Below are 16,212 nucleotides of genomic sequence, written 5' to 3' on the forward strand. Positions count from 1 at the left end.
AATTACCACAAAAAAAAAAAAAACGCACACATGGAGGACTGACCTCGATTAAGGCTCAACGTCCCTGGTACACCTTTTAAAGAGTCCATGAGTGCACATGATAACAGAACAATGAAAAGCCGCATTACGTAACTAGTTAAGTCCAGTTGATTGACACCTTACGGGTCAGTGGTGTTCAGATGTGATTTATTGTGGCCCCAGTGTTATGACACTTTGTCACAATGTCTCAATAAATTGCGTGTTATCAGCAGTTATTTTGGCATCTTGATAGCCTGCATCCTATTCATCTTCAAGGTATATAATGCATTCATGGGAGTAATTGGTGGGGACGCTTCTCTTTCTTTTTCCAATTTATCCCTGATGTTGTGTACATCCTGTTGTTGTAACACTGCAGCTACCAGTTGGACACTTGAGAGCCTCCTGGCCCCGTTTCCTCTACCTACTGGGCACAAGAGTGAGTATCCTGCCAGGAAAAACTGTCATTCTCTGTTTTATTATCTTCTCACAGATTTTTTTTTCTTGCTTTCAGGAGCTCCCGTGACATCCATGCAAGCAAAACAGGTCAAAAGATCAGCGGAATGGCATCGGAAGTCAGGTTTACGGATCGCAGATGTATAAATAACAGTATAATGGTGTGTAATGTGCTACATTGGTTCTGGTATGTTTGCAAAACTACATGGACCAAAGTAAACAAAGCACAGAACTGTCCAAAATGTCTTGATAACATAATAACAATAAGGTGGTCCTCTTTTTACGCTGCACCTTGTTTGTACACCCAGGCATGTTGTATGTCATTGGAAAGGTAACATTGTTGAGACACCAATCTAGGATATAATCGGAACTGCAGGCTCAATAAACACATATGTTTGACCAATTGCAAACTTCAACGCAATTCCAATGACAATTGGCCTTTTACTAACAAGGGTCCAGTAAATGTAAATAGTTAGTCCAGGTACACATATTGTATTTTTCACATATCAATTTTAGCCTGGATGTATTAGCCACACCTTGATACCAAAATAACATTGAACTTTTAACCTTAATAGACAACCATTTAGCCACTTTTGTCATAAAGGCAAGGAACTCCTGGAGCAAAGGAAAACCTGGACTGTGCATCAGTGTTGTGCCTTTGAAGTTTATTTTTATTTTAATTTAACAAACAATCACAGCAAACTTCAAAGACAAGCTACAGTGTGAGAAAGCCACAGAGCTTTGTTTGCATCATATTAGTGACGTCGGTTCTCCAAAATGGCACACCTTTGGAAGGCAATTGGAATGCCTAATTATAGAAAAACCTGTGTGAAATACTTGTTGTTTGTAGTACCTTTGTCAACATTGGAATGGCATGCAAGGCGTGGTTAGTTATTTTGAAGGAACATGTGTCTGAAGAAAATAGAAGCATTCATTCATTAATTTTCTACCGCTTATCCTCACGAGGGTTGCGGGGGTGCTGGAGCCTATCCCAGCTGTCTTCGGGCAAGAGGTCGGGTACATCCTGGGCTGGTGGCCAGCCAATCACAGGGCACATATAGACAAAACAACCATTCACGCTCGCATTCATACCTATGGACAATTTGGAGTCGCCAATTAACCTAGCATGTTTTTGGAATGTGGGAGGAAACCGGAGTACCCGGAGAAAACCCACGCATGCACGGGGAGAACATGCAAACTCCACACAGAGATGGCCGAGGGTAGGATTGAACTCAGGTCTCCTAGCTGTGAGGTCTGCGCGCTTTGACTTTGCAATAAATTAATGTTTTAATAAATTAAATTGTGTTAATCTTATTTTTAATCTCCAAATTTACTCTTCCTGTATGACAGTTGGAAAACAACAGTCACACCCTGAGGTGGGCATTCGTTGGACATATATGTGTTTGGTTTTTCTCAGCAATTTTTAGGTGAGATTAAAAAAGATTAATGAGATCAATTAATTAATTGCTCCTTTTTTTAATCTCTTGACAGCAGTAAATAGAAGCAATCATCAGAAATTCAAAATTTTCCGTGTGTTCAGACACCCATTCCTCAGTGTCTGTAGAATTTGTAGATTCAAACTGTTGGATGGAAACTTCAGAATATTAGCTTAGAATCTCCGCTTGAGTTTGCATGTTCTCCCCGTGTGTCCATGGGTTTTTTCCGGTTTCCTCCCACATTCCAAAAACATGCTAGGTTAATTGGCGACTCCAAATTGTCCATAGGTATGAATGTGAGTGTGAATGGTTGTTTGTCTATATGTGCTCTGTGATTGGCTACTGACCAGTGCAGGACCAGGATAAGTGCTATAGAAAATGGGGTTAAAAGAGGGTTATAAGTAACATCTTCATGGTTATTTTAATGACGTCACAGCGATTAGGGAGATAGATTTGATGGATGGAGACAGAGAGATAGAGGAGTGCAAGTCTGGAAAACCTAGAAGAGGTTACAGGGTCAGCACATATATATAATCTTGGAGTCCATTAGTGGATTATAAACTCTGTGGCCCCTGCATCTCTCTTGGATTAACAGGAGAGAGAGAGTGTGTGGAGAAGTGAAGTGGCAAGTGAACTGAGCAAAACCTGCCAGAATCCTGCTCACTGTACGCATACGAGGAACTAAGAAACACTGGAGCTGCTGCAGCACCCACTTCAAAAAGATAACAACTCAAGGTAAGATAGTTTGTTTAAATGTGTTTCTGTATCATGAGTGATTTATCTCACGTGTGCATTTCAAAGTCACATTCAAGTCATTTTATCTTTACATGAATCATGCCTGTGCTGTGAACGGTATACATAATCTCTCACTCACTGTGATTATTGTGCACCATTCATTTCCGTTATTGGCGGATGTGCGTGTGCAGGAAGCATGGTCGTGGATGTGGAGGGGATTATTTGGTGCATCAGGCACAGGGATGAGAATGGCGTTCACAACCAGCTGCAGGAGTTCAACAGAGAGGTAATGTAAACACAAATACATCGTGCATGCAGTATGTATACTGACAAATATTTCTTTTTGTATTCTAACAGTATGCACAGTGTTTCTTCTTTGACGCAGAGGACATGGACAAAAGGAACGTAAGCATCTTTTACAGTACAGTGCATCTGGCAGCAAATAGTTAACCACCAAGCCCCCGTAGTGTTTATTTCTTCCCTCCACTATCACACTATCCCCTTCCTCTACGTCATCCACTCACTTCCTCTACCCTTTATCAGCTCTCTTCCTTAGTCTTATTAGTAATTCTGCTGTATCAGACCACCCTGATCCTCTCTCGCTGCATGCTCAGGCAGATTGAGGTTCCATCACCCTGCCCTCGTGATAATCTTTTGAAGACTCTGAGCAGCATTCAAGTGAATCTCTTTTATGAGTGTACTGATGTTGTTTTCTTTCTCCTTTTCCTGTGTCTTTTTCGCACGGCTGTCTGGCTGCTCATCTGTAGCAAAGGAAGCTGGAAGAGGTACAGAGCTGCGGCAGTTACGCATGCCTAAACAGCCACAATACTACAGTATGGGTAGTTTGTCACTTTCCTAATACATAATTTTGTTAAATATTAAAATAATACAGAGAGTAAATTGTGTTAAAATTTGTTTTAGTTCTATCAGTATAGGTGGGGATTTGAGGAATTATGGCATCATAGTGATGAATCTGGTAACATTAAAAAAATAGCTCTAATGAGGTGAGATTACCCGTACTGTCCTGTTGGTGGGTTAGTGTGAGCAAATCAAGCACGCCTTCTCTGTGACATGCTGCAAATGGCCTGTTCCCCTGGGCTCATTTGTAAACAAACGTGGCGTCGATCATTCATTCATTCATATTCTACCGCTTATCCTCACAAGGGTCACGGGTGTGCTGGAGCCTATCCCGGCTGTCTTCGGGCGGGAGGCATGGTACACCCTCGACTGGTGGCCAGCCAATCACAGGGCACATATAGACAAACAACCATTCACACTCACATTCATACCTATGGACAATTTGGAGTCACCAATTAACCTAGCATGTTTTTGGAATGTGGGAGGAAACCGGAGTACCCGGAGAAAACCCACGCATGCACGGGGAGAACATGCAAACTCCACACAGAGATGGCTGAGGGTGGAATTGAACTCGGGTCTCCTAGCTGTGAGGTATGCGTGCTAACCACACGACCACCATGCAGCCTCAACATATCAAATTTCATCTAATTAGCCACCTAAAAGGCCAGCATCACTACAATGCTCGGGATCCTTTGGCTTGTTCCTATCGCCACGGCATTTGAAAATGGCTGAATACGGCCTGTTATTGTTATTTGTATGTATTGTTAGTTTAGTATTGTAGTCCATTTAAGGCATTCAGAATAGACTGTGGTGATATGATGATAGTATTCTACACCGGTCACTAGGTGTCAGTAATGGAACTCTCGTGTTTGGTGTGACACACAAGCACCAAACTTGATCACCGGAATGACAGGCTTTTTATTGCAGGTTTGAATGATCTCACAACAGATACAATCGCAGTAACGTAGTAATAATCATCATCATAATAATAACACAGGCTACTGTTGGGGTTGTAGCCCACCGCAAACTCACTTCCTGTACAACACTGGAAAGTGTTAGTAGCATCACACACAAGTAAGAGTCTTATGGCTATGAAGAGAATATAATGAATATGAAATTTCAGAAATATCACTTTTAAATCTAAAATCTGGTTTATACACCATAAAAATAACCCATAGTTGTCATGTCCTGTTTTATCAGTTCAGGAAGTATAAAGTAAGAGATGGCACCGATTCTGACTCTGATTGGGAAGGGAATGACCAAGAAGACCAGGGTCTCCTCCTCAGACAGGTCTGGACGCTCCGTCTTATTCTTGGATCTTCCTGTCATGAATTCTGTTCAAGTGTGCACTTATTTGTCTTCAGAGTCTGGCTGTGGTGCTGGTGAGGTTTATACGAACTGGAGTCCACTGTCGTCTTCTGAGAGTAGCACTCCATACCCTGAGGATACTCTCCAGAGACAAGAGGGTCCTGGGCCCTTTGGTCACCGACAGCGCCCTCCTCACTCTGGCCAAACTGGCTGGGCTGAGCACGAGTGACGCAATCGATGACCCCAGCGACGCTGACTCCAATTTCTACGACAACATCATCTGTTCCCTCGCCGAGGTCAAAGCACCGAAGTGTTGCGGCGATGGCAGCGACACCGAAGTCAACGACCAGAATGAAGAGTGCTGTGCGTTTGAGGATGATGCCAAGAATGATGACAGTGCCACCAACTGCAGCGACCTGGACAGCATCAGCTGGCCTGGAAGCCACAGGCCCAGCATTAATGAAACGCATAGAGGCAGCATCCATCACAAGGAACTACAGCGAGGGAGGAAGGACCGGCGTGAGAGCAAGATGGACGGCGACGATGAAGAGGATGGGGCGTCAGGAGAGGAGATGCAGAAGAAAGAGGCCTTGAAGGTGTTGTGTAATGTGGTCTATAACAGCACCTGGGCACAGGAGAGATTCAGTGTACTCAGGTGGGAATTTTGTATTCATGGCTGTTTATTAGGGGTGTCACAAGATCTCCATCCATCCACTTTCCTCCGCTTATCCGGGTCCGGGTCGCGGGGGCAGCAGTCTTAGGGAAGCCCAGACTTCCCGGTCCCCGGCCACCTCCTCCAGCTCCACCGGGAGGACACTAAGGCGTTCTCAGGCCAGCTGTGAGACATAATCCCTCCAGCGTGTCCTAGATCTGCCCCGGGGCCTTTTCCCGGCTGGGCATGCCCGGAACACCTCACCAGGGAGGCGTCCGGGAGGCATCCACCTCAACTGACTCCTCTCGATGTGAAGGAGAAGCGGCACATTGTTACGCATTATTACGCATTGTTCTCTGATTCTCAACATTTTTACAGATTTTGGAACCTATAAGGCGCACCGGAGGCGCTCCCTTTTGTTAGTCATACTGTGTCTTTGTCTCGGTGGGTGGAGGCAGGGCAGCTGGCATACACACAGTGCAGAACCTAGTAGAAATTAAATCAGTATATTTCAATATATTGGGGGCTGTACGGCGGACGAGTGGTTAGCACACAAGCCTCACAGCTAGGAGACCTGAGTTCAATTCCACCCTCAGCCATCTCTGTGTGGAGTTTGCATGTTCTCCCCGTGCATGTGTGGGTTTTCTCCGAGTACTCCGGTTTCCTCCCACATTCCAAAAACATGCTAGGTTAATTGGTGACTCCAAATTGTCCATAGGTATGAATGTGAGTGTGAATGGTTGTTTGTCTATATGTGCCCTGTGATTGGCTGGTGACCAGTCCAGGATGGACCCCGCCTCTCACCTGAGGACAGCTGGGATAGGCCCCAGCATGTCCGCGACCCTCGTGAGGATAAACAGTAGAAAATGAATGAATAAGTTTGTCATGGTACTTAAAAGTAATGTTAAAATCTCATCTCGTCTTGTTTTTGTACGGCCAGTTTGATCTCATGACACCCCTACTATTTATATTCATATGTTGACCATACTGTTTAACACAGCTTTTTATCTTATTTTGGTCAGGCTGATATGTGGCCTGAAAGAGCGCATCTCCTCCAGTATCAGTTGCCCGTCTTCCTCTAGTGTTCATTTCTACGAATTACGACTCACCTTCCTCATCACTGCACTGCGACCTGAACTCAGCACTCAGCTTCAGCAGGTGACTTTCCAGTTGTACAACAGTGATAGAGACCCTGGAGTTAAGTTTTGATATAGGATACAGTGAGTTTTATCTGAATTTGCCTGTTCCAGGAGGGAGGTGTCTCCATCCTCTCAGCCGCCCTGGAGAGCTACCTGGACGTGCAATGGAAGGAGCAGTACGAGTGTGTACAGGACCCATCGGCACCACCCATTTCTCTGGAGACCTCTCAGCGCATCATTGAGATCCTCAAAATCCTCTTCAACGTCACGCACAGAACCCACAGGCAGACCCCGAGTGAGGTGAGCACCAGTGTGAACTGAATTCCTGCTTGCTTCCTTTCACAATAGTACACCTGTATGTTGGTTCACTCCCCAGGCTGATGCGGCTCTATACCGCCATCTAGTGGCAATCCTGCATCTCTGCATGACGCGGAAGTGCTTGTTGCCGGAGGACACTGATGAACTGCAGGGGTAACCATTTCATCTCTCATTAAATTCAATATACAGAACATGACTAAAATAACGATGCTGTCACTCCTTCATTCATTTAAGTCAGTTTTTTATAAAATTATTATCTTTTTATCTTGCAGTCACACAGTCAACCTGTTGTCGGCGCTGCCTCTGCAGTGTCTGGATGTTCTTCTGATGGTGCCACTGGAGCTCGACTCAGAGCAGTACCAGGGAGTCAACATGGACTTTGTCCACACCCTGCTGCTGTTCATGGAGCGACGCCTGGAAGCAGTAAGAGAGATTTCACAATCTTATCCACTTCTAGTGGGAATGGTGAGCAAGTCCTCTAGGACAGGGGTGTACTTTTTCCACTAAGGGCAGCATACAGACAAATGGCGCCACTTTTTGTGCATTGAGGATTGTAAAACCAATCCAATGTACAGTAAGTCAGTATATGCAATGTTATCTACACAAAACATCCACAGCTTAGCTTTGTGTTCTTGCTGTATGTGAATATTTTCATTCATTATAGGAAAAGCGGTAGAAAATGAATGAATGAATGAATTTCCAGAATAGATTCATGGGCTTTGCATTATTTCTGGCTGTAAACATTAGTTTACTGCATACGCCGTAAGTCAATTACTGTACCTGAAAGTACAAGCCACATATTTCGAACCAAACTGTGATGGTAATTGGTGTGAAAAAATTGAGTGGTTAGCGCGCAGACCTCACAGCTAGGAGACCAGGGTTCAATTCCACCCTCGGCCATCTCTGTGTGGAGTTTGCATGTTCTCCCCGTGCATGCGTGGGTTTTCTCCGGGTACTCCGGTTTCCTCCCACATTCCAAAAACATGCTGGGCTAATTGGCGACTCCAAATTGTCCATAGGTATGAATGTGAGTGTGAATGGTTGTTTGTCTATATGTGCCCTGTGATTGGCTGGCCACCAGTCCAGGGTGTACCCCACCTCTCGCCCGAAGACAGCTGGGATAGGCTCCAGCACCCCCGCGACCCTCTTGAGGAAAAGCGGTAGAAAATGAATGAATGAATGAATGTTCTTGGGGTCATATTTGCATAACAAAATGGGACTACCAGTATAGATGATATCATCACGATGCAACAATAACATAGTTATTGCTTTTGTTGTGCTTCCCAGGGAGATAAAGTCAAAGAGAAACTGACTCCAGTCCTCAATCTACTGACAGAAAGCTGCCGGGCCCATAAAGAAACACGCCATTACATCAGGAAATATGTAATAATATTGTTCATTTGTATATATTGCTTTTACACTGTATTTGTGCTGGTCCATAATCATGTGTCCATTTTATGAACAACAGATCCTGCCTCCTCTGAGAGATGTTTCCCAGAGGCCGGAAGAAGGCTGCACTTTGAAGAGTCGCCTGATCCGTCTCATGACTCACCTGGACACGGACCTCAAACACTGCGCCGCTGACCTCATTTTTGTCCTCTGCAAGGAAAATGGTAAAACTAAACACCTATAATTGTTTATAAATAACAACAAACCTCTCCTCCTTTTCTCTGCTTAGTGAGGCGTTTCGTCAAGTACACAGGCTACGGCAACGCAGCAGGCCTCCTCGCCACCAGAGGCCTGCTGGGTGGCCCGGCGTCCAGCGCCTTCAGCAGCGACGCTCTTTACTCCAGCGACTCAGATTCGGACACCGAGGAGTACCGCCAGGTTAAAGATCGCATCAACCCGGTGACAGGGAGAGTGGAAAGTGAGCAGGCAGACCACATGGAGGGGATGACAGAGGAGGAAAAGGAGGAGGAGGCGAAGAGGCTCATTAGGCTTTTCAACAAGCTGTCCAGGTGTGTTAAAATCAACATAATCAGGCAAGTCCATCAGCATCATAACTACGTTAACGTTTACCGCAGGGATAACATCATTCAGCCAATGGGAGTGGACGCAGATGGGAAGCTGGTCCCGATGGCGGGACTGAGGGAGAACAGCCTCACAGAAGAGTCGGCATCAGACACAGATGAAGTAGAGAAGGACTCAAATCAGTGAAGTCCATTCTATCTATTTCTTTCTTTGCTACTTTAAATGCTCGGATATTTGTCATAAGTGGTGGAGACGCTTAGAGAGAAGTCACACAGGCACGCGTTTTTAACTGTTTTATTTTAATTGGCCCCCCAGGATATTCATTCATTCATTCATTTTCTACCGCTTTTCCTCACGAGGGTCGCGGGGGTGCTGGAGCCTATCCCAGCTGTCTTTGGGCGAGAGGCGGGGTACTGGTGGCCAGCCAATCACAGGGCACATATAGACAAACAACCATTCACACTCACATTCATACCTATGGACAATTTGGAGTCGCCAATTAACCTAGCATGTTTTTGGAATGTGGGAGGAAACCGGAGTACCCGGAGAAAACCCACGCATGCACGGGGAGAACATGCAAACTCCACACAGAGATGGCTGAGGGTGGAATTGAACCCTGGTCTCCTAGCTGTGAGGTCTGCGCGGAATAGCCTTCACGCCTCTGATTTAACTGGCTTCATTCATCAACCAATTAAGTGAGAAATGTGATTATGATTAAACACATGATGAACAGAATGAGTGTCGATCTTGTAATTGGCATTGTGCATAAATCTTACTTTAAGTACGTAAAATTACAGAGGCACAAGAGGAAAACATGAGGTTTGTGCAAGTGCTATGCAAAGGATTCATTGTAAACGTTGGTGACTTTGGCACTAGAAAAGAAAAGGGCAACGTCAGCCTATGACCATCTCTTCCAGCGACAACTGCAGTTCCACAGACTGCAGGGAGGAAGCGCCGCCCTCAACTGCCAGGTTCTTCAAGATCTCCAGCGACGTGATAACCACCTGAAGATGGAGGTAGAGGAATATGAATTACATCAGCGTCAGGCTGCACACTCACACAAAAACCCGCTTACAGTTAGTCTAGAACTCTGCGGCACGGCTTTTAACAGGAACCAAAAAGGGGGAGCACATCACCCCAATTCCGGCCTCCCTGCATTGGTTGCCTGTTCGCTTTATGATTTAAGATTTTAGGACTTAAGGCGTTGAATGGCCTGGCCCCCAAATACATCTCAGACCTCATCCAAATTTACTCTCCAGCGCGGTCACTGAGGTCCGAGGGCCAGCTCCAACTTGTGGTGCCTAAGACGAGACTTAAGACCAGGGAAGACCGAGCCTTTTCTGTGGTTGGCCCCAAGCTATGGAACTCTCTCCCCTCCCAAGTAAAAAAGGCCCCCAACATCGAAAGCTTTAAGTCTCGTCTTAAAACCCACTTTTATTCTCTGGCTTTTAACTCGGAGTGAGTATTATGGTCCTGTATCTTTTAGTTCTTTCTTTTTATTTTAATTGGTTTTATTTTTTTCTTGTTTTTAATATTTTAATATCTATTTTATTTCTAATTTGATCTTTTAGTTTTGGATTAAATTAAATTTGTACCTTTATTTATTGTATTTTATTTTTACTTTTTATTTTACTAGTCTGTGCAGCACTTTGGAAACTCTGTTAATAAATTGTGCTATATAAATAAAGTGGATTGGATTGGATAGTTTACCAATTTCCATGAAACTTGGAGTAGTGGGGCATGAGTCAAGGAGAATCCATTCCAATAAGAAGTGGGAATTGAGTACTTTTTACTGTAATGTCTAAATTCAGACATTTGCATGGGGCGAGCATTGAATTCATATTTATGGTCAGAAAATGAACAGCCTAGTTCACGTTAATGCATGTTTACTTTATTTTTGTCTAACTCCTTTTCTTTTTCGATTTATTTGTTTTTCCTTTTGAAGAAATTGGCATAAATCGATCGGTGCATGTATTTTTTTTTTATTTTTTGCATGTATTTCACTGTCTAATAAAAGCTTTACACGGGACTAAGGAGCAGAAAAAAAGACCGCAACATGTTATCGTCAGTGCACATGTTAATGCATGCTCAAAGCATGTAAATAGGTGTGTCCTAATGACATCTGTTGTTAGCTAGCTCATATTAACTAATTTCTCGTGTTAAAAGGGAAAGAAATGGGGAAAGTAACTATAAGTAATAATTTATTAGACTCATTTGCCCAACATTGATTTTAAATCATGTTAAGTTTGACCTCACCTCCACCATGATGAGTTTCTTGTTCCAAGGTCTATTGTCCGGATCAGGCCACTTCTCACCCAAGCAGAGGAAAAGAGAGCAGGGCCCACACGCTTTGCCTCCAATAAAGTCCAGAATTCCTACACAATGATTCCAGCCATCAGGGCAAGTAAACACACCACTGAGTCAAATCCTACCTTGGATAAAGTCCCTGAACTGGTAAAGTGGTTGTCGCTGCAGCTTGGAGATCTCTTGTTTCTGACCGCTTTGGTCGAACTGAGAGAAACTCCAAAACGCTTTGATTTCACCTCGCCGCTGGCCGTAAATGATGTCACCTGACACGCCCAAATCCAAGCCTTCGCCCAGCTTGTCCAGGATGCACTGGGTCAGCTTGGCCTGGGTTTGGTCTCTAATGGTGGTGGGACTGGGCAGGGAGACCAAAGACAGGCCTGACTCCTTGTCCATCATGGGCTCCGTCATCTGTGGCCTAAAAGTAAAGATGATGTATTTACCGCTTCAATTATCTGCAGTCTCCTATAGTACCGGGTGTTTGGTCTACGAAAACAAGTAACCGCCTGGAGCTCTGGGTCAAAAAACACATGCATCAGCTATGGCTGTAGGCGACCTCCTTATCATTCAGCCGCTTTATCTACCTCGACATGCAAATTAAAATGTTTCTCAGTGTCACACATCAAAGCTATTCATGCTGGCTAAGAAAGGTGCCTCTTAGTGCGATTACAACATTGGTTCTGTTTATTATATTTATGTTAATTATCTAAATTTTAAAAAGATTCTTGAACCAGTCATGATGTGCTATATATATATCACTATGTTGACACTTACTATGGTACCCATTATGTCATTGGATGCTCATATCACCTCCTACTTCTGTACGAGGCGCATTATTTAAATTAAAAACTGAAAAAAAAACTTAAACTGTATGGAAAGCAGGAAGTGAACAAATGTAACAGTTACTGATTGTAAAAGTACCAGATGGAGGGGTAGGATTTAATAAGCTTTGCTTCTTCCTACTCCTTTTGGACATGTGGAACTGTGAACTGATTATGTGATGCATTCAATTGTAATCTGATGCATGTTCAAATGAAATACAACCATTACCATTACCATAAATGAAGCATTTTCAATCATAAAAATGGCTAAATGAATTAAACTACAAATTCAAGGCAGAGAAGCGTTGTAAATTTGAATGTAGTATTCTACATTGGCCACAAGGTGTCACTAGATATCTGGTGAGACAAGCACTAGACGTGGTCACCATTTGTGTTATCTTATTTATGTCTAACATGTCTCATTTTAACTGATAATATCTACTATGGGCTGCACGGCGGTCAAGTGGTTAGCGCACAGACCTCACAGCTAGGAGACCTGAGTTCAATCCCACCCTCAGCCATGTCTGTGCGGAGTTTGCATGTTCTCCCCGTGCATGCGTGGGTTTTCTCCGGGTACTCCGGTTTCCTCCCACATTCCAAAAACATGCTAGGTTAATTGGCGACTCCAAATTGTCCTAGGTATGAATGTGAGTGTGAATGGTTGTTTGTCTATATGTGCCCTGTGATTGGCTGGCCACCAGTCCAGGGTGTACCCCGCCTCTCGCCTGAAGACAGCTGGGATAGGCTCCAACACCCCCCGCAACCCTCGTGAGGATAAGCGGTAGAAAATGAATGAATGAATGAATATCTACTACATTGGGTAATACAAATGTAAACGTGACTATGTGGCTGCTATGTCATGTCTAGAGGGCTCTAATGTTAAAATCTGTATTTAGAACATCGTAAACAGGTTTTGTATACACATTCATTCATTTTCTACCGCTTCTCCTCATGAGGGTCGCGGGGGTGCTGGAGCCTATCCCAGCTGTCTTCGGGCAAGAGGCGGGGTACACCCTGGACTGGTGGCCAGCCAATCACAGGGCACATATAGACAAACAACCATTCACACTCACACTCATACCTATGAACAATTTGGAGTCGCCAATTAACCTAGCATGTTTTTGGAATGTGGGAGGAAACCGGAGTACCCGGAGAAAACCCACGCATGCACGGGGAGAACATGCAAACTCCACACAGAGAGATGGCCGAGGGTGGAATTGAACCCTGGTCTCCTAGCTGTGAGGTCTGCACGGTAACCACTCGATCGCCGTGCAGCCCAACAACTGTTTAATGAATTCAAATTTGCTTCTCTGCAGCTTATCACCATCTCCAAATGAATTCTCCATCCTCCTTGCCGTTTATAGGTACATGAAATGAATGATTGTATATTCCTACTTCCTGTCTGTGTAACACACATATGTGGTTCTCTTCAGTGGGATTTTGTATGAAAAGTCCTGGATTGTTTAATCTCAAAGTGCCTCCTATACTGGGAGCTTTACCTGTAAACTAAGCGGAATCCAGCTTCATTGTCAACCAGCTGCTCAGACACCTTCTCCCCTCTGTAGTACACAGATATCCTGAATTGTGTCTCTGTGTACGCAAGAGAGAAGGTATTAAGGTATTAAAATCAGACTTACAAGCACACTTTCAATACCAACTTACTGAAATGATTTCCCTCCTTGGTCTTGTTCACAGTGTCTAGAAATTGCACCGCATATTGGCCCCCGTACGCCCCTCCCATGGCTCCCGCCATTGGATGCGCCGGTTGCTCGGGCAACCTGGCTTCGCCGACGGCACCCTCCAAAGCTACTGGATATGGCTGTTGCCCTGGCAACGCCTGCCCGCCAATCACATGCTGATGCTGGAGCTCCTGTTGCTCGGGAGGAAGCTCAAAGGCTGCAGTGTCCTCTGTGTGTGTGTGTGTGTGTGGTGGGGTGCGGGGAAAGTTGTTAGGAATTGAACAACTCGTTCAACTGTGTTCTGGTATGGAATGATGCTGATACCTGTTTCAGGCCCAATGTTCATCTCCTGTAGACACCGCTGTAGAATATCTTCTTTCGGGTTGGATTCTGGAGGCATTTTAGGTCATTACTGTAGAAGCAATCATCTGTCAGTACCTCGTGTTATATCAGTACTCACCTTCTGCACAATAGAGATCCTCCAGAAATGGGACGACGTGGATCTAAGGCAGGCAGACACAGCATTTGTATCGGAATTAGCGTCTCTCGGTGATAGAAGTAGACACAACACGGCCACTTACTTCATGTAAGGGAGGACTCTCATACAAATCAGGCTCGTGTTGGCTCAGGAGTCCAGCTGAGTCTTATGGAGTGTACAAGATAAAAGAACTGTAAAAAGTGCAGTATATACAGTACATGTAGTAATTATTTATCTCTACATGTTAAAAAAAATCTGCCTTTATGAAGACAATAATACTTTTAATTATTACGGTTACCTTTTAACATATATCAGTGAGATAAAATATTAACAATAACAATATTGGTAATAATAACAATAAAATAAACAGTGCTAAATGCATACTTTTTTGTCACAACAATAAAAAAACACATTCTTGATAATTAAAAAATTGTATAAATCAAAACCATATTAAATAATAACTAATACTAAATAATAACAATATATATACACACAATATAATAATAATATATATAATAATAACGGTTCAATAAAATTCATTCATTTTCTACCACTTATCCTCACGAGGGTCGCGGGGGTGCTGGAGCCTATCCCAGCTGTCTTCGGGCGAGAGGCGGGGTACACCCTGGACTGGTTGCCAGCCAGCCAATCACAGGGCACATATAGACAAACAACCATTCACACTCACATTCATACCTATGGACAATTTGGAGTCGCTAATTAACCTAGCATGTTTTTGGAATGTGGGAGGAAACCGGAGTACCCGGAGAAAACCCACGCATGCACGGGGAGAACATGCAAACCCCACACAGACATGGCCGAGGGTGGAATTGAACCCTAGTCTCCTAGCTGTGAAGCCGTGCAGCCCGGTTCAATAAAATATGAGAGAAATTATAACTATAACTAATAATATTAGTAACAATAATTAATGCCTCACCTACTGACGTTGAGTCTGGCCAGCGGAAGACTTTGTGAGGGTTGGCAGTGTCATTCTTATTGTCTGCGATCATCTTGAACTTTTTTGCTCGCAGGGCGCTTCGGAAGTTCCTCTTCCACACCGAGGCGTCGCCCTGAATGCGGCCATTGCCACTGACCTTTGCCCAGGCCTACAGCACAGAAATGTACGGGAATAATTACGGTATAATCTATATTTTATCATCTAACATTCTAATTACAGGAGAAGTTGTACCTTAAAGATGAGAATGTCCGTATCAGAAGCGTCTTGTCTCAAAGCGTGCTTCCAAGGGATGCAAAATTCGGTTTCCTGCTGATTTGTCCAGTGCACGCCTGGATATGTACCGCTGTCAATCTGAGTCCTTAGCCACTGAATTAGCAGAGGTTTGGAATGAGCCATCTCTAAAGGAGCAAGAAAACAAAACATATAACCAAATCATTTAGTCGTTTTCTACAGGCAAAAATAAAAAGTACTAAAAGTGCATACAGTACAAGTAATAGCTATAGAGTAGGATACATTGCTGACCTGTAGAGGGCGCCATTACCCCATAGATAGATAAAACGAATCTAAATAAAACAAAGAATAAAAAGGTACCACCACTAGACTTGTGGAGATTTGGAATCTCCCAACAACTCCATTGTTGAAAGGTGACATATGTTTTTTAATAAATTAACACATTTCTGAGCCGTAAGATAAAGGAACAAGAAGTAACTCCGTCGTTCCTTTTAATAACATATCAAAACTAGCCAAAACTGAACGCGAAATGTTAGCCTGAGTATGTTAGCCCGAGCTTGTGCACTAGTTAAAGTTAAATCATACTACGGCGCGACTTAAAATAACAAAGTCGACAGGTATTTTCAGTGAAAATATTTTTAAAAAAAGAAACATTTTACCTGGAAAATGGTCGACCTTCGGCTTTGTGGTGAGTTCAGGTGCCGTCGTTCTAACATGACAATGAGTTTTGCCCCGCTAACACAGCTTTAAGTAGTGGCGAGTGCTGCTTTCACGGGAAACTCCAAAGATTTCAGTTTCGTTTTCCAAATGTCGTCAACCCAGCCCTCACACACATCTGGAATTGAAACACTTG

The 16,212-nt window shown here is 43.9% G+C and overlaps 2 protein-coding genes across 3 annotated transcripts; one reads left to right on the forward strand and one right to left on the reverse strand.

Annotated features, from left to right (window-relative positions):
* Nucleotides 1-2,343: 2,343 nt before the first annotated feature.
* On the forward strand, nucleotides 2,344-10,917 carry LOC131110058 (chaperone Ric-8A). The gene is made up of 14 exons (XM_058062736.2): nucleotides 2,344-2,642; nucleotides 2,834-2,928; nucleotides 3,000-3,047; nucleotides 3,410-3,427; nucleotides 4,701-4,790; nucleotides 4,865-5,463; nucleotides 6,483-6,618; nucleotides 6,711-6,899; nucleotides 6,976-7,070; nucleotides 7,190-7,340; nucleotides 8,205-8,300; nucleotides 8,386-8,530; nucleotides 8,596-8,875; nucleotides 8,942-10,917. Exons 2-14 carry the CDS (start codon nucleotides 2,839-2,841, stop codon nucleotides 9,072-9,074), a joined length of 2,070 nt encoding a protein of 689 aa, XP_057918719.2. The 5' UTR covers nucleotides 2,344-2,642; nucleotides 2,834-2,838; the 3' UTR covers nucleotides 9,075-10,917.
* Nucleotides 9,169-16,124, reverse strand: irf3 (interferon regulatory factor 3). Of its 2 annotated transcripts, XM_058062737.2 has the most exons (11): nucleotides 16,019-16,124; nucleotides 15,360-15,526; nucleotides 15,108-15,276; nucleotides 14,274-14,335; nucleotides 14,153-14,195; nucleotides 14,017-14,082; nucleotides 13,676-13,921; nucleotides 13,513-13,603; nucleotides 11,321-11,610; nucleotides 11,145-11,263; nucleotides 9,169-9,892 (listed from the first exon to the last, which is right to left on the reverse strand). In XM_058062737.2, the coding sequence occupies exons 2-11, from the start codon at nucleotides 15,522-15,524 to the stop codon at nucleotides 9,782-9,784; spliced, it is 1,362 nt and encodes a 453-aa protein (XP_057918720.2). In that variant the 5' UTR covers nucleotides 15,525-15,526; nucleotides 16,019-16,124; the 3' UTR covers nucleotides 9,169-9,781. The 2 variants fall into 2 exon arrangements, with proteins under 2 accessions (XP_057918720.2, XP_057918721.2); XM_058062738.2 differs by lacking the exon at nucleotides 13,676-13,921.
* Nucleotides 16,125-16,212: the final 88 nt, after the last annotated feature.

The sequence above is a fragment of the Doryrhamphus excisus genome, unplaced genomic scaffold (genome assembly GCF_037039965.1).
Source record: "Doryrhamphus excisus strain RoL-2023G ecotype Guam unplaced genomic scaffold, RoL_Dexc_Guam_v1.1 HiC_scaffold_24, whole genome shotgun sequence".
Classification (NCBI taxonomy): domain Eukaryota; kingdom Metazoa; phylum Chordata; class Actinopteri; order Syngnathiformes; family Syngnathidae; genus Doryrhamphus; species Doryrhamphus excisus.

What these genes read in the sequence shown, in the direction of transcription:
- LOC131110058 (XM_058062736.2), top strand. Translation starts at nt 2,839, where the DNA reads ATGGTCGTGGATGTGGAGGGGATTATTTGGTGCATCAGGCACAGGGAT. An exon ending in AGGGTCTCCTCCTCAGACAG is followed by an intron (nt 4,791 to 4,864) that starts GTCTGGACGCTC and finishes ATTTGTCTTCAG; the next exon opens with AGTCTGGCTGTGGTGCTGGT. An exon ending in GACACTGATGAACTGCAGGG is followed by an intron (nt 7,071 to 7,189) that starts GTAACCATTTCA and finishes TTTATCTTGCAG; the next exon opens with TCACACAGTCAACCTGTTGT.
- irf3 (XM_058062737.2), bottom strand. Translation starts at nt 15,524, where the DNA reads ATGGCTCATTCCAAACCTCTGCTAATTCAGTGGCTAAGGACTCAGATT. An exon ending in GGATTCCGCTTAGTTTACAG is followed by an intron (nt 11,611 to 13,512) that starts GTAAAGCTCCCA and finishes CTTTACTTTTAG; the next exon opens with GCCACAGATGACGGAGCCCA. An exon ending in AGAAACTCATCATGGTGGAG is followed by an intron (nt 9,893 to 11,144) that starts GTGAGGTCAAAC and finishes CTCCATCTTCAG; the next exon opens with GTGGTTATCACGTCGCTGGA.